Consider the following 24,470-nt stretch of genomic DNA (forward strand, 5'->3'; position numbering starts at 1 on the left):
GCTAGGTGTTTCCATTATTTTGTCCAACCCCTGTATGTATATTTATATATGTGTTTGTGTGTACATTTTTCTCTTTATCTCGACATATTTGTGCTAATTGTAAATAACAGTCAGTGTTAATACAAATGGCATCAACTTGTCTGTACATCCCCATGAAGGGACATCTGGGGTGTTCATTGCTCAATAGATGAAGAATGACCTTATTCTGTGGAATAAAATGATATCCCATAGTTGAAAACAGGTAAGGGTTAGCGAAAAGAAGGGCATCTTGCAGTCAGAAATCCCACTCCTAATGAAATATAAATCCAAACCCAAGCCAGCATAGAAAAATGGATGCTAAATGAGTTAACAAATACATAAATGACAACTAAACACAGAAATAAAATAAAAGTGTGTGTAAATAAATGTAAACTTACTTTGGTGTGGCAGATTGTTCAGCATGCAGGGAGGAGAGAGAGGAGGAGAGAGAGGAGGATATTAATGAGAGGGGGAAGGAGAAGTGTTGTCTTCCTGGTCATCTTTTGTGCTGGTTCTTCAGTGGGAGTTCAACAATTCTGCTACAGTTGAAGTTTGCCTTATCTTCTTTGTAAAAAAATCACAACCAGGGTTCACTGTTTTAACTTGGATTTCTGTACTTTCCAAAAGTTGGACATCACTGTCTCATTGAAGTGATTCGGGCTCATCTCCGCAGCAGCTATGTCAGTGTGAAATTCCTTGGCCAGTTTAGAGATTTTATTCCAACAAGAGAACGATTCTCTAAGACACTCACTTGGAATAGTCTTCATTCTTACCAGTTTATAACCAGGAAACAGTGCAGTCTTTACACCTCTACTTCTTCTTTGCAAAACTGTACCAACATCTCAGTGGTGAGTTCATTCCACGGCTCTGGCACCAACTCTTCAGTATTCTTGCATCCTCCTTCAGCCCCATGAAATTGCCCAGACAGACAATTTCTTGCATTTCAGGTTCTTCTTTCACTTTCTCAAAGCCTTCAAAGTCTCTTGGAAGCACAGTTTCAGGCCACAATGGTCTCCAAGCAGCAGATAAACAACATACTGAAACCTCCATCCAAGATCATACAATCATTAGCACAGCATCAGCAATATTAAACTTACTTTTCCGAAATTCCTTCAGTGTCTCACCTCTGGAAGAAATGATCCCAAAATATTTTCTAAAGAGCACCTTCATATATAGTGTTTTTTAAAATTGGAAATTATCTGCTACTCCAAGGGCTGGAAAAGAGAAGGTGTATTGAGAGGTAGGAATTGCACTGTTCTGGCAATGGGTCCATCAAATAATGAGAATGGACTGGGACATTACCCATGACTAAAAGGGCTTTGAGGGCAAGGTTATTGTCTCTGAGTTACTGGCACACAGTAGGATAAAACACCTCAGACATCCCTGGTCACCCAAGCATTTTGGTTCTACTGCCACAAAACATCAAGACAGTTCTTGAGAATGTTCCTGAATGATCTGATCTGAGGAAGTTTTACCTTATATTCCAAGAAGTATCCACACAAAGAAGTAAGATTAGCCAGTCTTTCACCACTGAACTCTCAGCACTGAACTCTCCTTCTTCATGATATATGTGCTATGAAGCATCTTTTTCCCCAAAGCCCCCCCCCCCCCCCCCCATATTTCATCATAGTTGAACACCTTTTGTGAAACAGTCATTCTTCTTAAGGTTTTAAAACACAATGATCTAAAGACCATCAAATTGTTTGGCTTTTGCACAAATTATTGATTCACTTATACTATCACAAGCAATATCTTTCTTTAATCCATGCCAAAAGTAAATTTTCCATTTCTGCAATAGAGTTGTAATGAGATTTACTAAGTTTAGTTCTTCCCTTAGCCAGCTGAAAACTTTTTAATTTATACTTGTTTTTCAGTAGTATTGTGCAGACTGTTTATCTTGCTGTTGTATACTGCGAACTAAGTTTGTTAATACTTGTTCCATTTTCATGTTTAGATATTTCCTTCTTAGTTTCTATGGTAACTGATTTTCTTACTCACTTCTGTCGATCCATTATGCTTTTAGGAAAAAAATAGAAATATTATTTTCTATATGGAATATGAAAATTTGCAAGCTATGTAAATACATACATATAAGTTAATGGACCATCTGTACATACTCTCCCAGCTACTTATATATGAGTGTAGTCTACTTGTGGCTATGCTCTCATGCATAGTCATGTTGTTTAAATTTGTACTAATTTTAAAGTCTGTTTTTAAACTATTTTTAAGCCATTTAAATTGATACAACTTCTGCAATAGATTTTCTGCAAAAATATGAAAAGTTTGGTTGAGAAGAACACTTTAGATGAGTTTTTACTCTTCATTTTTGAAGTTTGGTCAGTTCAAGTTTTTCTAAGCGATAAACCTTTCTCTTTAAACTTCCAGCCATGACTCCATTTCAAAATTTTCAAAACAATTACTCATGTTATTTTAGAAATAAATTTTCAACATCAGTTATTCTATATTTGTTACTATTGTAAGAATATGTACATAAAAAGAAACAATTAATCATCCTTCATGAAGATATCAACACATGGTTCCTTCTCTGATAAACTTTTAAGAATTATTTTTTCTAGTAATTGTTTGTTGCTTTAAAATGAATAAATGTTACAATAAAAGATCACTAGTATTAAATTGTAAATGACATGGACAACCTTCCGGTACCTTTTCAAGCACCTTGGTCCGCTTGGAAATTTATGAAACTGCTTCTTTTACCAATTGGGAACAGTGTTTTTTAATTGTAAACTAATTTACATTTCCTGTTTTGTGTGTTTGACAACTTTTATTTTCTGGAATTGTGCAAAGTTTCTTGACATCAGTACATTTCAATATTGATTTCTTAACACAAGCTCAGTTTTCATTTATTTATTTATTTGATGGTGGGTTATAGTAGATTATATGTACCTGAGTACTTGATTGGTACTTTATTTTACCAATCCTGGGTAGATGAAAATCAGAGTTTACCTTGGTGAGATTTGAACTCAGAATTTAAAGGGCCATAATTACTTCAAAGTAAATGGCCAGCACTCTTCTGATTCTACTGATCTACTGCAATATCTAGATATTAAAGACATATATTCCTTACTATCTGAACAGAATTTCATTTTTAAAAATTAATGTGACAGTACTAATAACATCATTGACTGAAGCACTTCATACACTAGGCAAAGAAGCATTCTTTTGAAAAGAAAAATGGAAAATATTTTTTTAATGTTTTAACTTAGTTTCACTATGTGAATTTTTCATTTTTATTTGTTCAGTTTCCTTAGAGCTAGGTTGAATCAGAATCCCCTTATGTACTAGCAATTTCTCATCCATTTTAATATCCGTGAAAGCAATAGTGCTTTCCTTGTCTTCAACAAAACCTCATGCAAGAACCTCCCAGTTAAGATGTCTGCCTTAGCGCTCTCTCTCTTATCCCACTAGGATTGGCGTTTCCTTACAGCATTCATTACTGAGACTCTTTCTGTCTCACAGTCTATAAACTATAATTTGTTCTAAATCACAGTTACAGTTCTTGTGTTCTTCCTTCTGTATGTTAATTACCTTCCTGCTGTTACTTTTAACAACACACATTCCTCTACAAGTAATATCACCTTTCAATCCTCTATTATAACCTTCCTAATCAGGGCCAGAAAATGCTTTAGTCTTGGACAGGTGATAACCTTTTACAAAGCACATATATGATTCTTATCAAAGTACTACTCAGTGGTACTGTTACATTAATATTCTAGACCACATTTTCCAAAAGTCAGAAGTTAGCTTAAGAGCATACTGTTTGAAGGTAATAGATAAAGTATGTTGAAAGCCTTTTAATGGCATTCATATGATTTCTAAACATCTTGAGGTCAATACAATATTTCTTATATTATGAAGGCAAATTTCTGTTCCAGCAACTAGTTCCTTTATGTAATCTTTGTTTATATTACTTAATAGAGATTATGCTGATTTCCTCTGAAGCAAGTTTTCACCATTCTATATAGCAATTGGTATTCATAAAATAAAAGAATCAATTACATTAACAGAACTGTCACAGTCATTTCCATGTTAGGATTTGTTCAACAAGTCTAATCATATATGAGATCATTGTAACTATGTGATTTAGTAGCATAGCATTTCTTGTCCCTAAACATTGAATACCATGAAATTACTGTCTTTAATGTTAGATATTTATAGGGAATGTGATTGAAGGTATAAAGGGTATCTGCAAAAGGGAGAAAATAAAGCATTGAATTTTCTTTCTATTGACACAAATGTTAATTCTCAACTCAGATCAATTTCTAGAATGATTAAAAAGTAAAAGAATTTAATCTTATAGTGTTAGGTAGAATGATTCCAAGTTAGGCATTTGTGTGCTTATTGTAATAAAATATTTACAAACTACTGAGATTTTTTTGTAATGTGAGCAATTCAGTGAGATGTAAACAATGTTGGCCAAACTGTTGCTAAGTAAAAGAATTTTTTTAAAAAGTTATTTTGCTTTTATTAACGCCTGTCTTAATTAGTTATTGTGAACAAACCATGTAATTTGGGGAAATAAAGTAAATATATATCACATTGTTAGCTTTTTAAAAGAATGCATATCTTGCTTTGTCAGTGGGTGTACAAAGAGAGTTAAATTGCTTAGTAGAAAGTGTATAGTAGAATAGTTGAAACAAGTTTTTCCTTTCGACCACAGCTTTTTTTAGCATATTAGATGATTCATCAGATTTTCACATTTGCAACCAGATGTATTTCTTAATGATAAACTCAACTATCAATTATGAATAGTGTCTAATTTTCAATTATATGAAGCAATACTTTGCTGTTGGTCACTAAATAATTCAACAGGAAATATATTGCTTGCTTTTGTTGACACAGCTGAAAAATATTCCATTTCCATTACATGCTTGATTAATATCAGAAAAAAAAATCATTTACTGTCAGTATAGACAAATCAATCTCATTCACTTTTATCTTTTCTTTTGCATAACTATATTCAATTCCATTTTTTCCCCATTTAATTTCCATTATCTTTTCTTCGGAAGAATTTTTTTAGATGGTATTTTAGCTTGAGCCTATTTCTAACATGGATAATTGAATTTCTTCTGCTATGGAAGATCTATTATGTAGTTAAAATGTACATGATGACTTTGGAACTTAATCTAATGTATTTCAAAAACTGACTTTAGGTTTGTTTCCCCACCCACCCTGGAGAAGTCTTTTATGGAATTTGTGATTAGAGCAGTTTATCAATTGTTTCTACAAAACATCATTTGTTTATTTTGGTCAAGTTCTTTATCTTTCATCTTTCACTTGTTTCAGTCATTTAGACTGTGGCCATGCTAACTTCATCTTTAATGGTTTTTATGTAATATATACTTTTTCTTATTTAAACTAAATGTAAATTTTGGTTACTTTTTCAAACTTTTAAAAAATTACTTATTCTTTCACTAATTTTAGTCTCTGGACTCTGGCCAAGCTGAAGTACTACTTTCTACATCAGTTATCAACAGTCTCTTTTTGTAAAGGCTCATTTTAAACTTTTTCACATTCAACCATGGACCACATCCTATATATGGACATATCTTTATGTCTCTCCCTTTTCATGAAAAGACTCTCTAAAAGCCCTAATACATTAAATTTGAAAATTTTTTTAGAAAAGGCTTGAGGCTCATAGAAAACAGTTCCATCACTTGTCAGTGTGTTGTGGCCTACCAGTTACTAACCTCTGTTTTTGGATATTGTCGACTGCATCATCATTCCCAGTGCTGTTTTATTGAGTGAGAAGCATGAAAGACAAAGTTGCTTTGGAATAAAGAAGTTGAAGATATTTTTTTGTTCTTTAAGTACCAGTATTAGCTCATAGTTCTGTATTTTGCTTTCCAAGATTCATATGGGATTTTAAAGTTATGTGTCAGTAATAAAATCAAATTAATAAAAAAAAAATTATACAAAAGAAACTCATAAGAATTTCCCCCCCAAGGATGCATTATTTTTAAATTGCATACATTTTAAAAATAAACAAAGCATATTTAATATAATTGATCATTGACAGTGTGAAAATTTTGTTTCAGTATTCATTACTTTGTTTGTAGTTTAGCCACTTTGATCACACATCTGATTGAGCAAGATGTATGATCAACAGTATTCCATCTGTGGCCATTGCATCATTTTCTTTTCAGACATAATATATTTTGGATTACCTATTTTTAGTGGGTCAAGTAACAATGTAGAGACTTAAATGTTGGGTTGATATTCATTATATTGCAAGACTTGATCCATCAGTTTGCAACCTCTGTGATTGCACCTCTTAAGTGCACTCTTTGCTGTCAATGATAATGTATTAGCTTCTTATTTAAACAAGTAATCTAATGCAAGAAGTACATTTTGATGCTTTTAACATTTCAGTGACTATACCTGATGAACCCACATCTTTCTTTTGTCATTTCCTTGATTGCCTTGCTAACCTCAGTAAGTTTAATTTGGGGTACATTTTTTGCTGTGGTGTTGATACTCTTCATTAAGAAACATTTCATAATCATACTTTCATGCTTCTTCCTCTTCTCTGACACATGCCTAAGAATACTCTCCTTCCAATCTGAAGCACTTGAAGCTTTTGATCCTCATCATAGCAAATCTCTTACTAACATCATATTTATAAGAAAACCTGTGTCTGCTTTCAACTTGTCTTTCTAAGCCTGCTGCTGAACATTCATAACCTTATCCACACTCTGTTCCATTGCTATGGTACCTGGGTAATGATCTTGTTCCATCCAAGGAACTAGTCAGAGACTTGAAGCAGGTTTCCTTTTGGAATGCTATTCTATCATTTAATTTTTTTTTAATTGAAGAGTAAAAGTACCCTTGATTTTTGCAAAACTTCCCAGACTCATGATATTTGATGTAGCTGATAATCAGTTTGAACATTTGTAAGTCAATGTCTGAAGAAAAGATATTGAAGGAGTTTAGTAGAATTCCAGATTGCAATTTGAGGAAGAAAAGATTATACAGTGTTTTGTAGAGGATCTCAGTAGGATTTCAAGAGTAAAAGAGATGGATGGTCTAGGTAGATGGCTATGTAGTAGCCAGCTAGTATAGAAGAGTAGAGATCATTATAGTTGTATTAGATGAGACAGAGAGCGGAAACGATATGGCTGTGAAGTAGTGCTTAAAACATGTTTGCTCCATGCATTTGAGCATTGCAAAGAGTTAGTAATCGATTTGGATGACATATCTGAGAAGAATCATAGTCTTTATGATGCAGTGTTGTTATATTGGTGGCATCGCTAAGAGAGATCACCATAAATTGTGATGCTTAGCATTTGTAACAACTTTGAGGATTTGAATTGTGTCTTGATCATAATGTGAATGAGATACAAAACTGTTTTGTTGGAGCTTTGGATTTCCATTGTTCATAAAGGTAGTGCAAAGTCAGTCTGAAGTGTTTAGGTTGTATGCAGAAGGTTGAGGAGAAGTGAAGAATGGTATTAACTATATTACTACACAAAGCTTGCTTCACTGTCTTAGAAAGAAAATCCCACTAAGTTCACAATAGAGAACATTCTTTCTTTATAAAGCTTCCCAATAATTCAATATTGAGTGGATTTTAGAAACTGTAAAGTTCTTCATATATATTTTATTTTGCTGATTACAGTGCACAGTCATATAGTACAGGTACTGATAAAATTATATTCAGTAAATTTTTCAAAACTAGGCAATTTGCCAATGGGTTTATGATAAGTTTTTAAGTTAATGCAAATTACTTAGTATACAAATTGAAAGTCATCTTAGCCCTTTTTTATGATGTGTTTGTGTATAGATTATCACTTCAGCCCACTTTAATATATTAACCATTTGAATACAAAACCTAGTAGAGTTTCTACACTAAAGAAGGCACAACTATTTATACAGATATGGAAAGGAATAAGGTGTTCTTACTTAAAATTTTGTAATATATATATATGAATAGATCAAAGTGTGTGTGTGTGTGTGTGTATATATATATATATATATATATATATACACACACACATATACATACACACATATGAAGTGATTGGCTGCTTCTTTTTAGCACCAAATATTAAGTTGATTATCCCAGTTGTTTCATAAGGGTTAACTAATAATTGCATTATTTGAGGGATTTAAAAGTACCCAAGTAAGTAGATAGCCAGAAAAGATAACTTATTGTAATTTAAAGAGTACTCTTTGCACTCAGTTATATCAAGGTCCATTTATGTCTTCTAAGGTTCACATAGGCTTTTTCCAAGTTGATAAAGTATTACCAGTAATGTACTGGTAGTGGTCATATTAATTCTCTTTGAAAAATAGTGGCTGTTTGATTTGTTAAATGAAAGCAATAATAATGACAATTTCAAATATTTTAGATATGGATTTGATTGCATTAAAACAACAAAACGAATCCTTCCCAAAATTTTTAGATGCATGCATGTGTGTGTGTGTGTGTGTTCGGTTACCTGAGCTCAGCAAGCTAGGTTTCTATGACAAGCCTATGAAACTTTAAATTTTATGGGACTAGGTCAAACTGTTTTAAAATAAAAAAAATATATATATATATGTAACTTCTACTTAATGTATTGAGTGCCACTTTCTTTTGTTTGTCCACTTATATTCATATATATTTGGTGTAAATATTTTTTATGTGAAAAGTTTAAAAACTGTATTAGATGGAATTTACTATAGATATTTGAAGTACACTATCTTGGAACTTTAAAATATTTAACTGTATAAATATTTAAGAAAGTATTTGTTTAAATTTTTATTTGTTACTTATAAATTTATAATATTTGACATATCAGCACAAAAGTTAATTTCATCATTCAAGTTGCATTCATATTTTTAAAACTTACTTCATGTAGTTCCAGCATTCAAAAATAAATGGGAACTAAATAGCAATCTGATAAATAAATAAATGGATATTTAATCAATAGTAGGTTGATCTATGGATTTAATTAATTTTCTCAAAGAAAATGGAACAAATTGCCATTGAGATCTTTGTTTCATTTTCTTTAATTTAGTCTTTGTTGTACATTTTTTCCCCGTTAGGATTAGACTTCATTCTTCTCAACAATATCAGACTCTTTTACCATCCATTCAACTGATAATTTGCTTGTACTGATCTTCATTCTCTTTATTGCACAACAATTTAAGTAAATCAGCTTTCCATTGATTTTTACATCAGAAAGCCAGAAATATAACAATTTTATGGCCTTGATATTGAGACTATTGTTTTGGAAGCTAGATGTCATTTTTGCAGTTAACTACTTATAGAAAGAGTAATTTTTGTCATCTATGTAAATTGAAGCAATCAGGCTCGTATGCTTTGCTCATCAGCTGTTTCAGCTGTTGAAAATAACTCTTATTTTTCTCTCAAAATTTGCACTTCTAAGTAAATCTCTTTCGTTGTTGTTTAGATCAAGCTGGCCTTGACTATGTAGAGCTTTGATCAAAGGCATTCATGCTTCGACTATCTTATGTTTTCAGGAATCATGAACCCCCAAATTACATAATCTAATATGTCCTATTTTAAGATGGTTTGATATTGTTTAAGGAAGATGTCGTTGCTATTTCCTGCAGATTGAACAATCATATAGAGGCTTCCTTGTGGGTTTATAAAATAAAATCTCCGAAAGGAATTGGATTCTGTATTTGGATGTAATACACTAAATTAAATTACTTTGAATATATCAGTAATATGCTTTTTGATACATTAGATTAAAATTATATTGATGCAGTAGTCTTTATAACTGTGCATCAACATTGATATTGTCCTTATGTAGCAAACAGATTTACTTGATATGGCTCATTGTGATGTTGATCTACTGGATGTTATACAAAATGAATTTGATTAGTAACTTGCTTCCAGAATTGCATCAACTATAGCAATTTGTCATTTCCTACCACACTGACACCGATAAAGATGATTATACACTGCTTTTAACTGAAATTGTTGGCTTTGTCCATATAAAATCTCAATACCTTCTGCCACCCTTGCACATTTTCTATGAATGGAAACCTCCAAAATATCCTGCAATGAACGACTTAAAAACTAATGCAGTATCACAAAAATATAGATACTACATACCTCAAAGAAGCAAAGACAAAATTATGTTGCTTATATTCATGAATAACATATCACACTATCATACTTTCTACACATTCTATCTTTTATCATTTACCTGTTTCAGTCATTGGACTGCAGGCCATGCTGGGGCACCTCCTTGAAGGATTTTAGTCAAATGAATCAACACCAGTACTATTTTTTAAAGCCTGGTACTTATTCTATCAATCTCTTATCCTGAACTGCTAAGTTACAAAGATGTAAACAAACCAACACCAGTAGTAGTGGTGGTGAGACAAACACACACACACACACATGCGCATGCACGTACTTATACATATATATGACAAACTTCTTTCAGTTTCCATCTACATAATCCACTCACAACACATTGATCAATCAGCCTGGGGCAATTGTAGAAGATACTTCCCCAAGGTGCCACACAACAGCATTAAACTCAGAACCATGTGGTTGGGAAGCAGACTTCTGACCACATAACCACTCCTGCATTTGTCACACAGCCATGTGCCTATACTTAAAAATTTTCAGTAACCTCTTTCCAAAACCTCATTCTTTGCTTAAATATAGCCTTCATCACAAATTATACAAATCCAGAAATTATTTTGGTTTTATTACATTTCTTCAGCAGAGCATGGTTTAACTTGTTCTTTTCAAATCCTAGGATGATTGAAGAACTAAACATTTAGAGAGTAAAGTATTTAACTAAATAGAGTAATTAAAAGAATGTCTCTAATGTGACACCAATCTAACTTGACATTTTCAGCATCTCTAACAATTGTTTCTGATATGCAAGAAAATTTAATTTCCAGATACATATTAATACAAAATTTTTTTTAATAATTTAGAAATAATAGTTAAAATACAAACATTCCTAATGAGTTTATAATAAAACTGAAACCTGTTTGGGGTTGTCTTCTAATACTTGTGGAAATAATGAAAATAATGTTTGTCATTGACTAATTATTTTTTTAATCTTTCATCCTTTACTTGTTTTACTCATTAGACTGTGGCCATGCTGGGGCACCACCTGGAAGCATTTTTAGTCAAATATATATCGAACCCTAGTACTTATATTTTCAAAGCCGGTGTTTTATTCTGTTGGGCTCGTGTGCCAAACCACTAAGTTATGGGATGTAAACATACCAGCACCAGTTGTCAAGCAGTATGGGGGGGACAAACACATATATACGATGGGCTTCTTTCAGTTTTCATCTGCCAAATCCACTTTGGTCAGCCCAAGGCTATAGAAGATGTTTTCCCAAGATGCCATACAGTGGGACTAAATCTGGAACCATGTGGTAGGGAAGCAAACTTCTTACCACACAGCCACGACTGCACCTTCATCACAAATTGTTTACTTCTTAGTTTATTGGTGCTTCTTGCATAAATTATGTTAACAGTTGTGTTTAATAAAAGTTTTGTCTTTTGATTTAAAATCTTAAATAATTTCCCCATGTTAGTGACATCAGTTGCTCAGTTTAAAAATATATATTCTAAACTTGATGTTTTGAAGCTGAATTTTTTCAACTACATGCATTTTGTTTCTGATATCCATTAAAAAAATTCCCTTCTATAACATTTTCAATATTGAATTCATTGTTCTACTTTTTAGAGTTGTGTTATGCCACCGTTTAATGTTCTATTTAGTTATAATTTGTGACAAGCATGCTTTTCCTTCATATTCCATTGTTAAGATATTGCAAATAACTCTTGCTTAACTATATATCTGGGCCAATAATACTTTGCTAATGTGTCAAAATCAATTGGAAGCTTTCTTCTGTATTTTAATTAATATGAATGTTATGAGGTGTTAATGTGTAAATTTCCAATTTATTTTGAGAAATATCAATATTTTCTTTTTCTTTTATTGGAAGCAAAACATAATTCTCAACATATGTGTTTGGATTAATGAAGTTAAGAATAGCAGTCGTTAAATGAACTTTGAGTGCTTTCGTGAAAAGGAATATGGTACTTTCCCTACTTGGGAACTTTATTGAAGTAAAAATATATGCTAGCATAGTTATGTCAGCCATTCATGTTATAGTTAAATGGTTTTATGTAAAATATTTAAATCCTAAAAGAATTCAGAAAATTATGTTCATCCACATTCATTTTAACAAAAAGAAAAACTTAAAATATCATTAAGTTTATTTGATGTGCGACCAAAAAGTTTGAGCAAATGGAGAAAAGGTGTGATGATAAAAAAAAAATGAGATAAGTATAAGATAACTTTAAATAATTTAAGAGTGGCTGCATATTGCATCTAGTGGTTATTGGGAGAATGAAGTGACGTAACGATTTAGTAGTTATAGTGAGTGAAATCTGAATGAACAAATATGCTTGTGTTAAATAGTAATAAAGGCAGGACTAGCTTCACTACAATATTAGTTGATTTAGTTTTTGACTAATCCTTAGATTAAAGTTAATAATAGAAGTATCTAAAACCTAGATAATTTAAAGGGAATCAGTATGGTGAAATATATATTTAAATTTATTTATTAGATTCAAAGTAGAGCAAGGTTTTTAATAGTTATTGCCAGATAGAATTTCCCATATTTTCCTCATAAACCATTTCACATTGATAAATTGTAAAAACTGAAAGGCTATATTTATCAGATAAAGAGGCAAAGCATTGAAACTTTTGTAGATAATGACCAAGTTTTTGGAAAGTGTGCTTTTTCTTTTATAGCTATTTTAAGCTTTTCAGTTTTTTTCTTTCCACTTCTCTTTAGAAATAGACCTTTCTAATGAATGTTTTTATGACAAAGATCTATGAAGTGTTTGAAGATATATTTCAGATGCAATAACAAAGACATTTGTCAACATTGTTTTCTTTTATGTTGTATTAAAGGTTAATATATTCAGCATATTTTCATGAGCGAAACCTGATGTTTCTAGCTCCAAACCTACTTAGTATCAAATTTTGAGTACAGCTAAATAGAAAATAGATAGAAAATCTTCTTCAATCAAAAAAGCAAGTTCTTGTAAAATTTTACAACTTATTGGATTTAGTATACCTTTCCCCTTAAAATTTTGCTGTGATAATTGTGATTTAAAAAAAAATTCCATTGCTAATTTGTTTTTCAGTTCCTTATAGCAGACGTCTCTCATTTCTCATTTTTGACCAAAGCCTCTTTACTTCACCCTATTCAATCTTAATCATTGCATTCTATTTGAAACACACTGACCTTAAAAAATATTGGCGCTTCTTTAGAAGTGCACCTCTCCAAGAAAATTATGCTTACATGTTAAAAAATTTACGAAAATGGGAAATATATCCAAAATAAATGAAGCATGCAAAAAATTAGGAAAATTCATCTATTTTTATATATTCTATACTAAAAAATAATATATGGAAAATGGGCACACACAAATAAAAATAAACATGTCGGACAATAACTTACTTTTACCAGTCAGATATTAATGATACAAGGGACTCGACAATATCATCTGCGAATTGTAAGAAGACTGTTTCACAATCTTTTCCTTAAAAGTCAGTTTATAACTAATATATACTATTATGTCAAATTTTGTGCCTGGATGGGAAATATCGCATCATGAAATGGGCAAAGGTAAAGCAAGTCTACACTACCTAACCCTAACACTAACCCTAATCAGTGTGTGCAGTAAAAAATCTGATTAAAAACTATCAAGAATTCGCAAACGTTATTGTCGAGCCCCTCATATCATTAATAATATCTGATACATCGTCTGACATGTTTGTTTATATTCGCAAATGCTCTTTTTCCGTGTTTTATTTTTTAGTATAAAATATTTAAAAATGGATGTATCTTCCTAACTTTTTGCATACATAATTTATTTTGGATATATTTCCCATTTACATAACTTTTTTAGAAATTAGGCATCAAAAAACTATAGTCAAGTGCTCTAAAGTCCCAGTATTTAAAAATGAAAGTAAAAACAATGAAAGGTTTCTGTAATATGTGTTTATACTATGTACACAGACACAAACAAATAAATAAGCATTTGAGATTATCAAATATGGCAGAATCGTTAGCACGCCAGGCGAAATGCTTAGCGGTATTTCGTCTGCTGCTACGTTCTGAGTTCAAATTCCACCGAAGTCGACTTTGACTTTCATCCTTTCAGGGTCGATTAAATAAGTACCAGTTACGCACTGGGGTCGATGTAATTGACTTAGTTCCTTTGTCTGTCCTTGTTTGTCCCCTCTTTGTTTAGCTCCCCTTGTGGGCAATAAAGAATTAAATATATTAATACTTAAGAATGTGGTAGTGGGACTATTGCAGCATACTTATTTTGGAAAAAAAAATTGTATATAAGGAAAAGAATCTGAAAATGCAGGAGACTTTTAAAAGTATTTATTAACTTAACCAGGTTCACTTATTTAAAAAGATTTTCAAAAGTAAAGTGCTAGCTTTTGTGTATCCTCTGTGGTGTCAAAAATTAGTTTACAAAAATGTATTCAAATCAAATACCACAGAAGATACACAAAAGCTCACACTTTACTTTTGAAAATCTTTTTGAATAAGTGAAACTGGTTAGGTTAATAAATACTTTTAAAAGACTCCTGCATTTTCAGATTCTTTTCTTTATGTTTTTACTTGTGCAGTAACACCCAACTTTACTTTGTTATACCCCCCACACACACACACATATAATCATCATCATCATCATATCATCGTTTAACGACTGCCTTCCATGCGGGCATGGGTGGGATGGTTTCACAAAAGCCAGCTAGGCCGAAGTCTGCACCAGACTTCTGTGACTGTTTTAGCATGATTTTTACAGCTGGATGCCCTTCCTAACACCAACCACTCAGCAGAGTGGACTTAGTGCTTTTTGTGGCACAAGCACAGGCAAGGTGAGTAGTGCTTTTTATGTGGCACAAGCACAGACGAGGTCAGTTTTGGCAAGGTCTTTATAGTTGGATGCCCTTCCAAACACCAACCACTTTACAGTAAAGACTGGGTGCTTTTAAGTGGCACCTGCACTGACACGGTCACCAAGTACTTGCAAGACAAACACTTTCAAGAAGTGAGGAGGTATTAGAAGAGGTGATCTTGTGTTGGATGAGGAAAAGTTATAGTGAGACAGATACAGGTGTCTTGCTATAGAGGAAGTACAAGGTTACCCAGCCAAAGAGAAAAAGATTAGGAATGAAGACAGAAAGAGGTATGCTACCACAAAGGAGATACATGGTTACCCAACCTGAGGGAAGTGCAGGAGAAGGAGAGAGAGTGGGAGACAGCAGGATAGAGATGGTGGCAACATGCTGGGCATACTCACAAGGAACAGGGATCAGACTATAAATGGGATGGTTGAGTAAAAGAAGGGAGAGGTATAGATGGTGGCAAGTGCCAGAGCATACCTTTGAGGTTCAAATGCCATAATATAAGTGGCAGGGTATTCTGAAGGAAGTGTGATTAAAGAGTGTGAGCAAGTGGCAAAAGACCTGGGTAAGTCTGGAGTTGGGCGTCTACCAGATAGCAGTGATACAGAGGCATGAGGACAGGATCGGGGAGTGAGAGCTAGGCATAGTGTATGAAGGAGTTACGTGTGGGTGAGACACACAGATCAGGGGCTAGCAGATAGTAGAGTGAGATGGGGCATGTGGGTAGAACATTCAGGTTAGGTGCAAGCAGATAACAATGAAACAGTGGCACAGGGCCAAGAGGACAGGATTGGGGAGTGGGAGGTAATCAAAGTACATGAAGCAGTAATGTGAGGAAGAGAAGAGATATAGAGCCGTAGTTTGGTTTGTTGTGGTAGAGTGTATGAGAAGTTTTTTTGTTAAGTGTGGGTGGGACACAGTGCTTCTAGAACTCAGTTTTGCTGACGTGGGCGAGTCTTCTCGAGCTTCATATTGCCAGACATCTTGGTCCATTATCATTTCCTCCATGAGACCCAACTTTCTGATATCAGTTCTTACCACTTTATCCCACATCTTCCTGGTTCTCCCCCTTCCATGGGTACCATCCATTTTCAGTGATTGGTACTTTTTTATGCACTTGTCTTTATTCATATGCATCACATATCCAAACCAGCATAGTCTTCTCTCTTGCATGCTACATTTGATTCCTCTTATGCCCAACTTTTCTCTTAATACATTTGCACTTTGCCATACAGGGCTGTCTTTTTGCTTTTATAACACTGTCAACCTCCTTGCTCCACCACCATGTCACCCTTGGTCTAGCTGAGACTCTGCACTAACCACAGATTTCATCCGTAGCCCTCAGTAGATTGTTCCGTAGGAACCTCCTAATTGTTCTCTAAGCCATATGTCCCCAACTCTTCTTCTCTTTCATCAGAAGCTTCCATTAGTAAATCACTAAATTTTTGTTTGTTTACTGGGTCTTTGAGCTTCAATAGTCTTCTTTTCCAGATTGGTTTATTTCTCCAAGTCTTTCTAGCTCTAATTCTGAAGTCACTAACTAGTAACCTACGTTGGGTTGTACATTTTTCACCTGGGAAAGACTTTGCATTTTAAGCATCCATCTATCTCGTTGCCTGGGGAGGAAGTAATCACTCTGGCTAATGTGCTCACCAGACTGATAAGTGATTAAGTGGCTAGATTCCTCACAGGTAAGAGACAGAGACTCAAATTCTTCTGGGTTGGCAGGAATGATGGAATGGGTGGAGTAGGCATACTGTAAGCAGAAAATGAGGCAGATCCACAGTAGTTCTCGTGGAGAATACATTACGTTGACATAGATCAAATGCTTGTAGTTGAACAAAGTGAGCTCCTGAAATATTGTGGATCTGCATCCAACTGTAATATGAACATCCACAGCAGAGGATGAATATAGCCAGAAAGTGTGTGTGTGTGTGTGTGTGTGTATACATGTACGCGCGCACACATTTATTTTTTTCTTTTTACTTGTTTTATAGTCAGTGGGCTCTAACTATACTGAAACATTGACTTCAAGGTCTTTTGTTGATTATGTTTTTATGTCAACTTTCATATCAACTTATGTCAGCTTTATCAATTTTCATATTGTCACATACACAAACACACACACACACAAGCTTCTTTCAGTTTCTCTTTGCTAAATCCTCTCAATAGGCTCTGGTCAGTCTGGAGCTATAGTAGAAGACACTTACCCAAAGTGCCACAATCATGAAGTTGGACTGAACCTGAAATCATGTGGTTGAGGAGCAAACTTCTTATCTACACATATCCATCCATATATGTGTATATATGTATATATATATATATATATATATATATATATTGTGTGTGTGCTGAATCTGGATAAAAAGTATTGGTAAAGTATAGACTTAAAAAATATAATTTGAAAAAGAAAGATAATTCAAAATATCAAAACTGAGATGGAAAATGTCAAGAAGAAATTGAAAAAAGGAAAATAATCATAGAAACAAATTGATATCACAATATGCATATCAAACGGAAAGATATTTTAAAAGTAAAACAACCTTACATATGTTGAAGTACAGTACAAAGAAACTAGACTGAATTAATCACACGTGAAAAAATTCTTTAAAAGAAAACTGCAATTTAACTAAGTTGAACTTGTATGTTTGTGTATGTATGTATAAGAATAACTAGGCTTGAAATATAAAATGTCTGAGTGTTGCAATTTTATTTTTGAATTGTTGCATCTTTAATAGTATGTAAGCATGGTTTAGTGTAATTATAGTTTCATATCATTTTTAAAGCTTCAAAATTGTTTTTAGTTATAGTGCTGTGAACTATTTACAATAATGTCTTGCTAGTTTATTCAGGTCAGATGTAGTGGCATGCTTCATTGCAGTACATTGCTGCATTCATCATTTGTTCCAGGTCCTCCTGGGCAACCTATCGAGCAGAGTTCCGGTCAGTTCCCATCTCCACAAGATACTTCCTCATCTGCCATGATCATGTAGCATACCAACATGAGCCATCATCTCAGCTGGGTCCTCAGTGAAGAGAACATGATAAGCAGGGTCTAACATGGAAAATCAAATAAATGGCTAAACAGTCTGAGCTGGCACTCCCAAATCATATGTCACAGGATGCATCCAAGTTTCTAAGTAGAGTCATTTGGTTGGACACAAAATCTAGCCAAATTGTAACCCATAATCCTGCAAAGCATCCTGGTACTAAAAGAGTTAAAGTGGTTCCTAAGGGCCCTGGACATCATCTATAGAGCAGGACATGGAGAACCAGAGACCTAAAGACCCGAACCTTTGTCCTCTTGCACAGATATTGTGTACTCATTGAATGCTAGCAGAGTTTTCAGCAGGGGTTCCTTGCAGCCTATGTCAATCTCCGCAAGACATTTGACTTGGTGGATGTGCTTTGGAGAATTCTGATCGGGCTGATGATGGCCTTGTACAGTGGAACAGTCAGTGCAGTTTGGATTGGAGGCTCAACATCTGACATTTTCCCAGTTATATCTGGGGTCTGTCAGGGTTGTGTCTTGGCTCCCACTCTGGATTGGATTAGCTAGTTAATCCACAAACAAAAAAATTCAGCTTTAATGCTGTAATAAATTTTATTGAAGAATAAAATTATTGTGAATTTCTTTAAGTCCTTTTCAAAATATATTAAGGAAATGAGTTATAAAGATTTTAAGAAAGTTTATGAGAAATGCACCGACTAATTAACATGCTAGGTGAATACAATCTGTTAGCAATAAGACTTCTTTAAAAAGACTTTATTTTATCATAGATAAGAATGTTGATGTGGCAGGATGCTTTGATTAAAAAACAATTATTGGCTGAGGTGACCACAAACATGTACTGATGATTTTTAGAAAATAAATGACATGCAAATTAAGTTTCAAAGACTTGTATTGAAAAATGCGGGTTGCAATAAAGGCTTACCTACTTCTAGTATAACTATGTACATTGTGAAACATCATTATCATTATTTTTATCTTCACTTCCCATGCTGACATGCATTAGATGGATTATTACAGTCCATGTCCACTTCCACTCAAAATTAACTGTTCTCCTAGATAGGTCAGGATGGGAAGCACATCTTCCCTGTTTTGGTAGGGTTTCTAATAGTTCTACATCAACCGTTTTACAGAGTGTATTGGGCGTATTTTATCATGATACCAGCACTGGAGAGATTGTCATGTTCTCAAGAAGACTTAACTAAATCTGTATTGGATCTTTCATTTATCATCAGTTTTAAATTGCAGATGCAGTATTAAAGAAAAGTTAATTGCAATACCAAACCTTGTAGTATATCATATTCTAGTCACATATTTTGATTTAAATTCCTTTATTACATTAATTAGCAAATTCCTTTGATATCTGAATTGCTCAAATTATTCAAAAACTAATAATTCAGTGTATGAACTGTAACTGAAAGATCCAATATAGAAGCAACTGAAAGGCAATTTTTTCTTGAACTTCTCAGAGATATTGCACAATCTTAATAATCTGTGTTGATTACTTTGAAGAATATAAGTTATTAAATTTTCATTTAGAAGAATTTAAATTGGTAAAAGATAAACCTGAATCCTAAAGGAAAATTGTCACCTGAGTTATAAACATTGATGTAAAAATTAATCATTTTTACAAAATTAATTTTTTAAGATTTCTTTTGTAGCTTTTAACTTGTATTTCAGTCTGTCTTCTATATCTTAGTAATTTCCTTTCTTTCATTTACTAAATTTTTCCCTTTCAAAATTCTGCTATTTAACCAGCTTATTTCCCATTAATACACGCAAAAAAAAAAAAAGTTCTTGGAAATAATACTAATTTTACTTTGAAGCAATTAACTATGATTTATTTTGGTTGTGGGATGAAAGTAGTATTAGAAAGACCCAAAACTATTTGTGAAATTACAAGTTCTAAATTCCTGGAAATTACAGTGATTCAACAGCAAGGTATTTTAATATCCCTCATACAGGGGATTTCCGTTGAAAGGCCTTGTTATCCAGTTTACAATTTCTCTTAAATCCAAACAATTTCTTAGCCTGATTGCAGTATGAGAAACATGGAATTTAAATGCATTCCTATTGATTTGTGTTAGTATAAATTTTGCTTTCTTAATTTCTAACAATTTTTGGGTGCTATTTGCTAATTTATTTTTTATTACTACTGAAGTTTAAATTATTGTAGAATTTCATTTTATTCTGCATTGGAAAGTAGTATATGAAATTGAAATAATTATTATTAATATAGTTTTTGTTCTACACAATTATATGTAAGAATCCTACAATATTTTATGCTATGTGCTGCAAAAAGCTTGCATGTTGTTTAGCCCCATGTCAATCTTAATTAATCAGACCAAAAGCATTCAGCTGTGATCATTCCAGTTCATTTGGTCTAATGGATTTTGGACTATACCATTTAGTGTGTCATTCCATTCTTATGATGATAGGTGTAAGTTGAGAGTTATTTAGCTGCTGTTTCTACCACGTAGATTCTCGTTAGTTTACATGTGTTGATATATTTTGAATTTTTTCATTGCAAGAGAAGTTAACACGTTAACTGGTGAAATTACACTGCAAATATTTTCATAGCAAATTGCTCAAATAATTCAAGCCCCTCTTCCCCCAAGACATTCAATGATTAAAAAGATCTTTTAGAAGAAAATAAACGTGAACTTATTCAGTTAGGACTTTGGTTATTGTCGACGCATGAATTCTTCTAAAATACTTTTGTTGAAAAATATGATAGTTAAAATATGTTGAATATGTAGCTACAGGAAATATCTTTGAATTTATGACAACCTTTAATATCTACTGTTACTACTAAAAAAAAAATCTATTTTTTATACACTAAAGCATGTCTGATATTCAGATTCACTTGGAAAATTCTCTTTTGAAAGGATGTAAAATTAGTGGGTTGTTATGAAATATTACGAAAGATAAGGTGCAGAATATTTAGTTTTTCTTCTTTTTTTTCTACACATCAGTCGTTACTAATCTGTATTTTTTTTCTTTTTTTGTATGCTTGTAAATATTCATTGCAATTTTGTTAAGCACAATTGTTAACCATATATTTTACAAGCTAAGTCAGAAGCTTGAAAGCCACTGCTTCATAATCTCCATTTTATAACCTTTTTCTGTATGAAGGAAAACCTAGCTGATTTATGAAACAATTTAACAAGAATTCCTTTCTCGTCCTAGAAATAAATTATTGTAGGTTGAAATATTTACATTTTTCTAAATTCTCCTTCATGTTATTGTATTTTTCGAAAACAGAAATCTACGAACCACTTCAGTAGTTTGTAACTTTTTAAATCAAGAAATAAAACGATTCCTTAAAAGCTATCCTAATTTAGTAGTCAGCCAACCTGACTATAAACAAACTTCAGTCAGTAGTGTCAACGCCTAACACATGGTGACTGTCATAGTTCCAGCTTCGGGTCATTCAGTTCCCATCACTCTGCAAAGGATTCAACGTTTATTTGAAGTGCATAAAACTTATGCATATAAAATATATTTTAAATATATAATGTTGCTAGTAGTACATTGTCCAACCTTTATTTCATCGCATGTCAGTCTAGTGCTGAATATTTCTTTCCGCTTTTCTTTCTCTCTTCCTTTTCATTCATAACTGTTTGTCATCCTATTAGAAAGTGACATACATCACAGATAACCACGAAAAGAGGGACTGTATCTTTATTTACTCTATTGGGGCGCCACAGTGAACAAATTATAGTTTAGCCTTTTCTCTGATGAATTGCCTTCTTGTTCACATGTAAACTTTTCCACTTTATCGAGTGTGATGCTGTTAAACTAGCGTGCTTTATCTTCGAGTGCATCAGGCATAACCTGGCATATTTTTAATACCACCAAAACTGCTATCACTTTGTGTATGTGTATCTGTTAGCATGTGTGTGTAGTGTAATTTGAATGACAATAGTCGCAAAAAAATGCTTCGGCTAAGTGGTTATTTTGAAAGTTTGGGTACGGTTAGTGCAGAATGACCTGTGTTTGTTATTAAAAAATTGTTTACTCCACTAAAGATTTTTTTAATATCGTTATTTTAAAAAATTACTATTACTGTTTACTCATCAACGACGTTTGCACTAGGACTATGGTGCATGACAGTAGAATTGAACACCTTACCACGACGAACCCTATTACTCAACATTCTTTAGAAGCGATTAACTTTGAGAAGAGAGATACATTGATTATCTTCTAGTAGATTTGGATTAGCGGTTTATTTTAATGGAGAAACTATGGCTGCTTTGATTAATCATGTTTATGTTCGCAAAACAAAAGGTAAGTTTCAAGAAAGTTAGTATTTGTACTCCCTGTATAGTTAGTTTTTGTACTTCCCTACATTGTTGAAATATGTACAATATATGTAATATTCAATTAGTTTAGTTGATGCAATTTCAGAATTGCTCAAAAGCTAGTAGGTGTTATTGTTATTTTAACCTGGGGTCAACCCTGATCGATCAGACCGATAATCAAAGGTGTTCTAACCGCGACCATCCCGTCATTTTGTATACCTGGGATTACTTTGTTCAGTTTGTCATTCTTTTTTATAAGACGGCAGGATGAAATTTAAAGGAGATTTGACTGTTATTTCTAGCATGTTGGGCGATTTTGCAGAGGATCTTTCGTTAGGTCGGAAGCTCAGCTTGTAATTCACTTTGATTACGTGTACACACACACACACATGTATTGAGTACTTTTTCTCTCATTTGTTAATTGAAATATTATATATATATATATATATATATATATATAAACAATTCTCAAAAAGTCACATTTAAGCAATGTTGTGTCAAATGTGTATTCAAACATCACACACATACACACATATATACCTTATTATTAGAAAGGGCTTGTTTTTTTTGTTTTTTTTATACGGATGTTTTAAATATTTTAAAATTTTGTGATTTGTTTTAATGTAATTTTAATAGGCAAAACGGAATTTTTTTAATTTTTTTTTTAGATAATATCCGAGTTGACAAGTACAGCAAACAAATGTTTGCATCAAGTATGCTTAGGGAACATCATACATACATGCATGCGCATATTATTGCATTTGCATATCGTCTATGTATGCACTCAAACGCCCCTTTAGTTTCACTTTTTACAGACGTGCGTACTTTCTTTTGCATTTTTAGTAATACTTTCGCACACATACCTATTCTTTTTTGCGTACATAAATACGTTGCCTTCATACATTCTTAAACGAATTTATAACTTCACTAGTAGGCATTTGGTAGTCGCGCGCTTGCGCGTACACACACGCTCGCGCGTACACACATTCTTTTCACGCGCCGATATTTATTTACTTAATATTTACTCTTCCTTACAGTTGCCGTACTCATATTTTCTCAAACACGCACACATGCTGATTACATATTATTCGTGCGAATAAAATTGATACCCAATGATGCTTATATATATATACACATACACACACACGCATATATATATATACATATTTAAACACTAGTCATAAACGCATTTGATAGGAAATAATTTCCATGAATGACCCTGAGGAAATGTTTATATCCTATTAAGAATTAATCAAAATAGGATTATATATATCTGTTTTTAATCTGTCAGCTATTTAGTCACATTAACTTTGTTATTGGTTATTTTAAACACGTATTATGATCAAACTTCTTTATATTCTATTTTCAGTGAGTTTTAGTGTCGATATACGTGTTTGGTTTAGCCACAGGTTAACTCTTATCGGGATTATCAAAGATATTCCAGCCTAACCATCTTGCCTGTTTGGTCAGGTTGGCATTATCTAGTATGTCCTTAATATTCTGAGACTGTAGAGTATGAATTAAGAGAGGTTTTGCTGTTATTTCTAGCAGGTTGAGTCTCTACGTGTGCATGTTAAGATCAACATTGTCTGAATATTTTTGCTCGGCTTTTGATTTTATCCATATTTTCTGTTTGTAAAAATAAGACTTATTAAGAAAGTAACTTAGGGACAAAATAGATTCATAATTTTTTTTTCTCCTTTAAGTAGGAATTGACGGACTTGAATGTAATGACAGTAAATATATATTTCTGTTATAAGCATAGGGGTACATCATTTCAGAATATAATAGAATCAATCCATTATATTGCCCTTACCTCCAACCTTTCTGGACTGGTACTTATTTTATTGATCCTATAAGAATACAGGTAAAGTTGACTCTGGCATAATTTTAAATATATGCTAGTTGTCAATGGATATATGAATATTCTGTATGTTTTTGTTTGACATTTGTAGGCAAACAATAGTCCATATTCTTAAAAAAGGAAGTTTTAGTATAAATTATATGGCATGTGCCTTACTTATTTGCTCAGCAAATGCAAAGAAAAATTTCTGGAGAATCGTTTGGTTAAATGGATAAGATTGCAGTCACTTGTTATCAAGAGTTCTCGTTTTGCTGGAGGATTCACAGACCAGCTGGAGTCATAATGCTTTACTGTATTTATTCTCACTCTTTACATTC

The 24,470-nt window shown here is 32.9% G+C and overlaps 1 protein-coding gene across 10 annotated transcripts in view; it reads left to right on the plus strand.

Annotated features, from left to right (window-relative positions):
* The window catches only part of LOC106873450 (dystrophin), a 712,951-nt gene that overhangs the window by 39,529 nt on the left and 648,952 nt on the right, over positions 1-24,470 (plus strand). For 2 of the 10 annotated variants that reach the window (XM_089343252.1, XM_089343289.1), the window contains exon 1: positions 21,328-22,275. The exons of the other annotated variants lie outside the window; for them this stretch is intronic. In XM_089343252.1, the coding sequence (XP_089199378.1) occupies positions 22,233-22,275 (43 nt within the window). In that variant the 5' untranslated portion in view covers positions 21,328-22,232. Of the gene's footprint in view, positions 1-21,327; positions 22,276-24,470 lie in introns of those variants that run through there. 10 annotated transcript variants of the gene reach the window in all.

The sequence above is a fragment of the Octopus bimaculoides genome, chromosome 2, assembly GCF_046866305.1.
Source record: "Octopus bimaculoides isolate indiv1 chromosome 2, ASM4686630v1, whole genome shotgun sequence".
NCBI classification, from domain to species: Eukaryota; Metazoa; Mollusca; class Cephalopoda; order Octopoda; family Octopodidae; genus Octopus; species Octopus bimaculoides.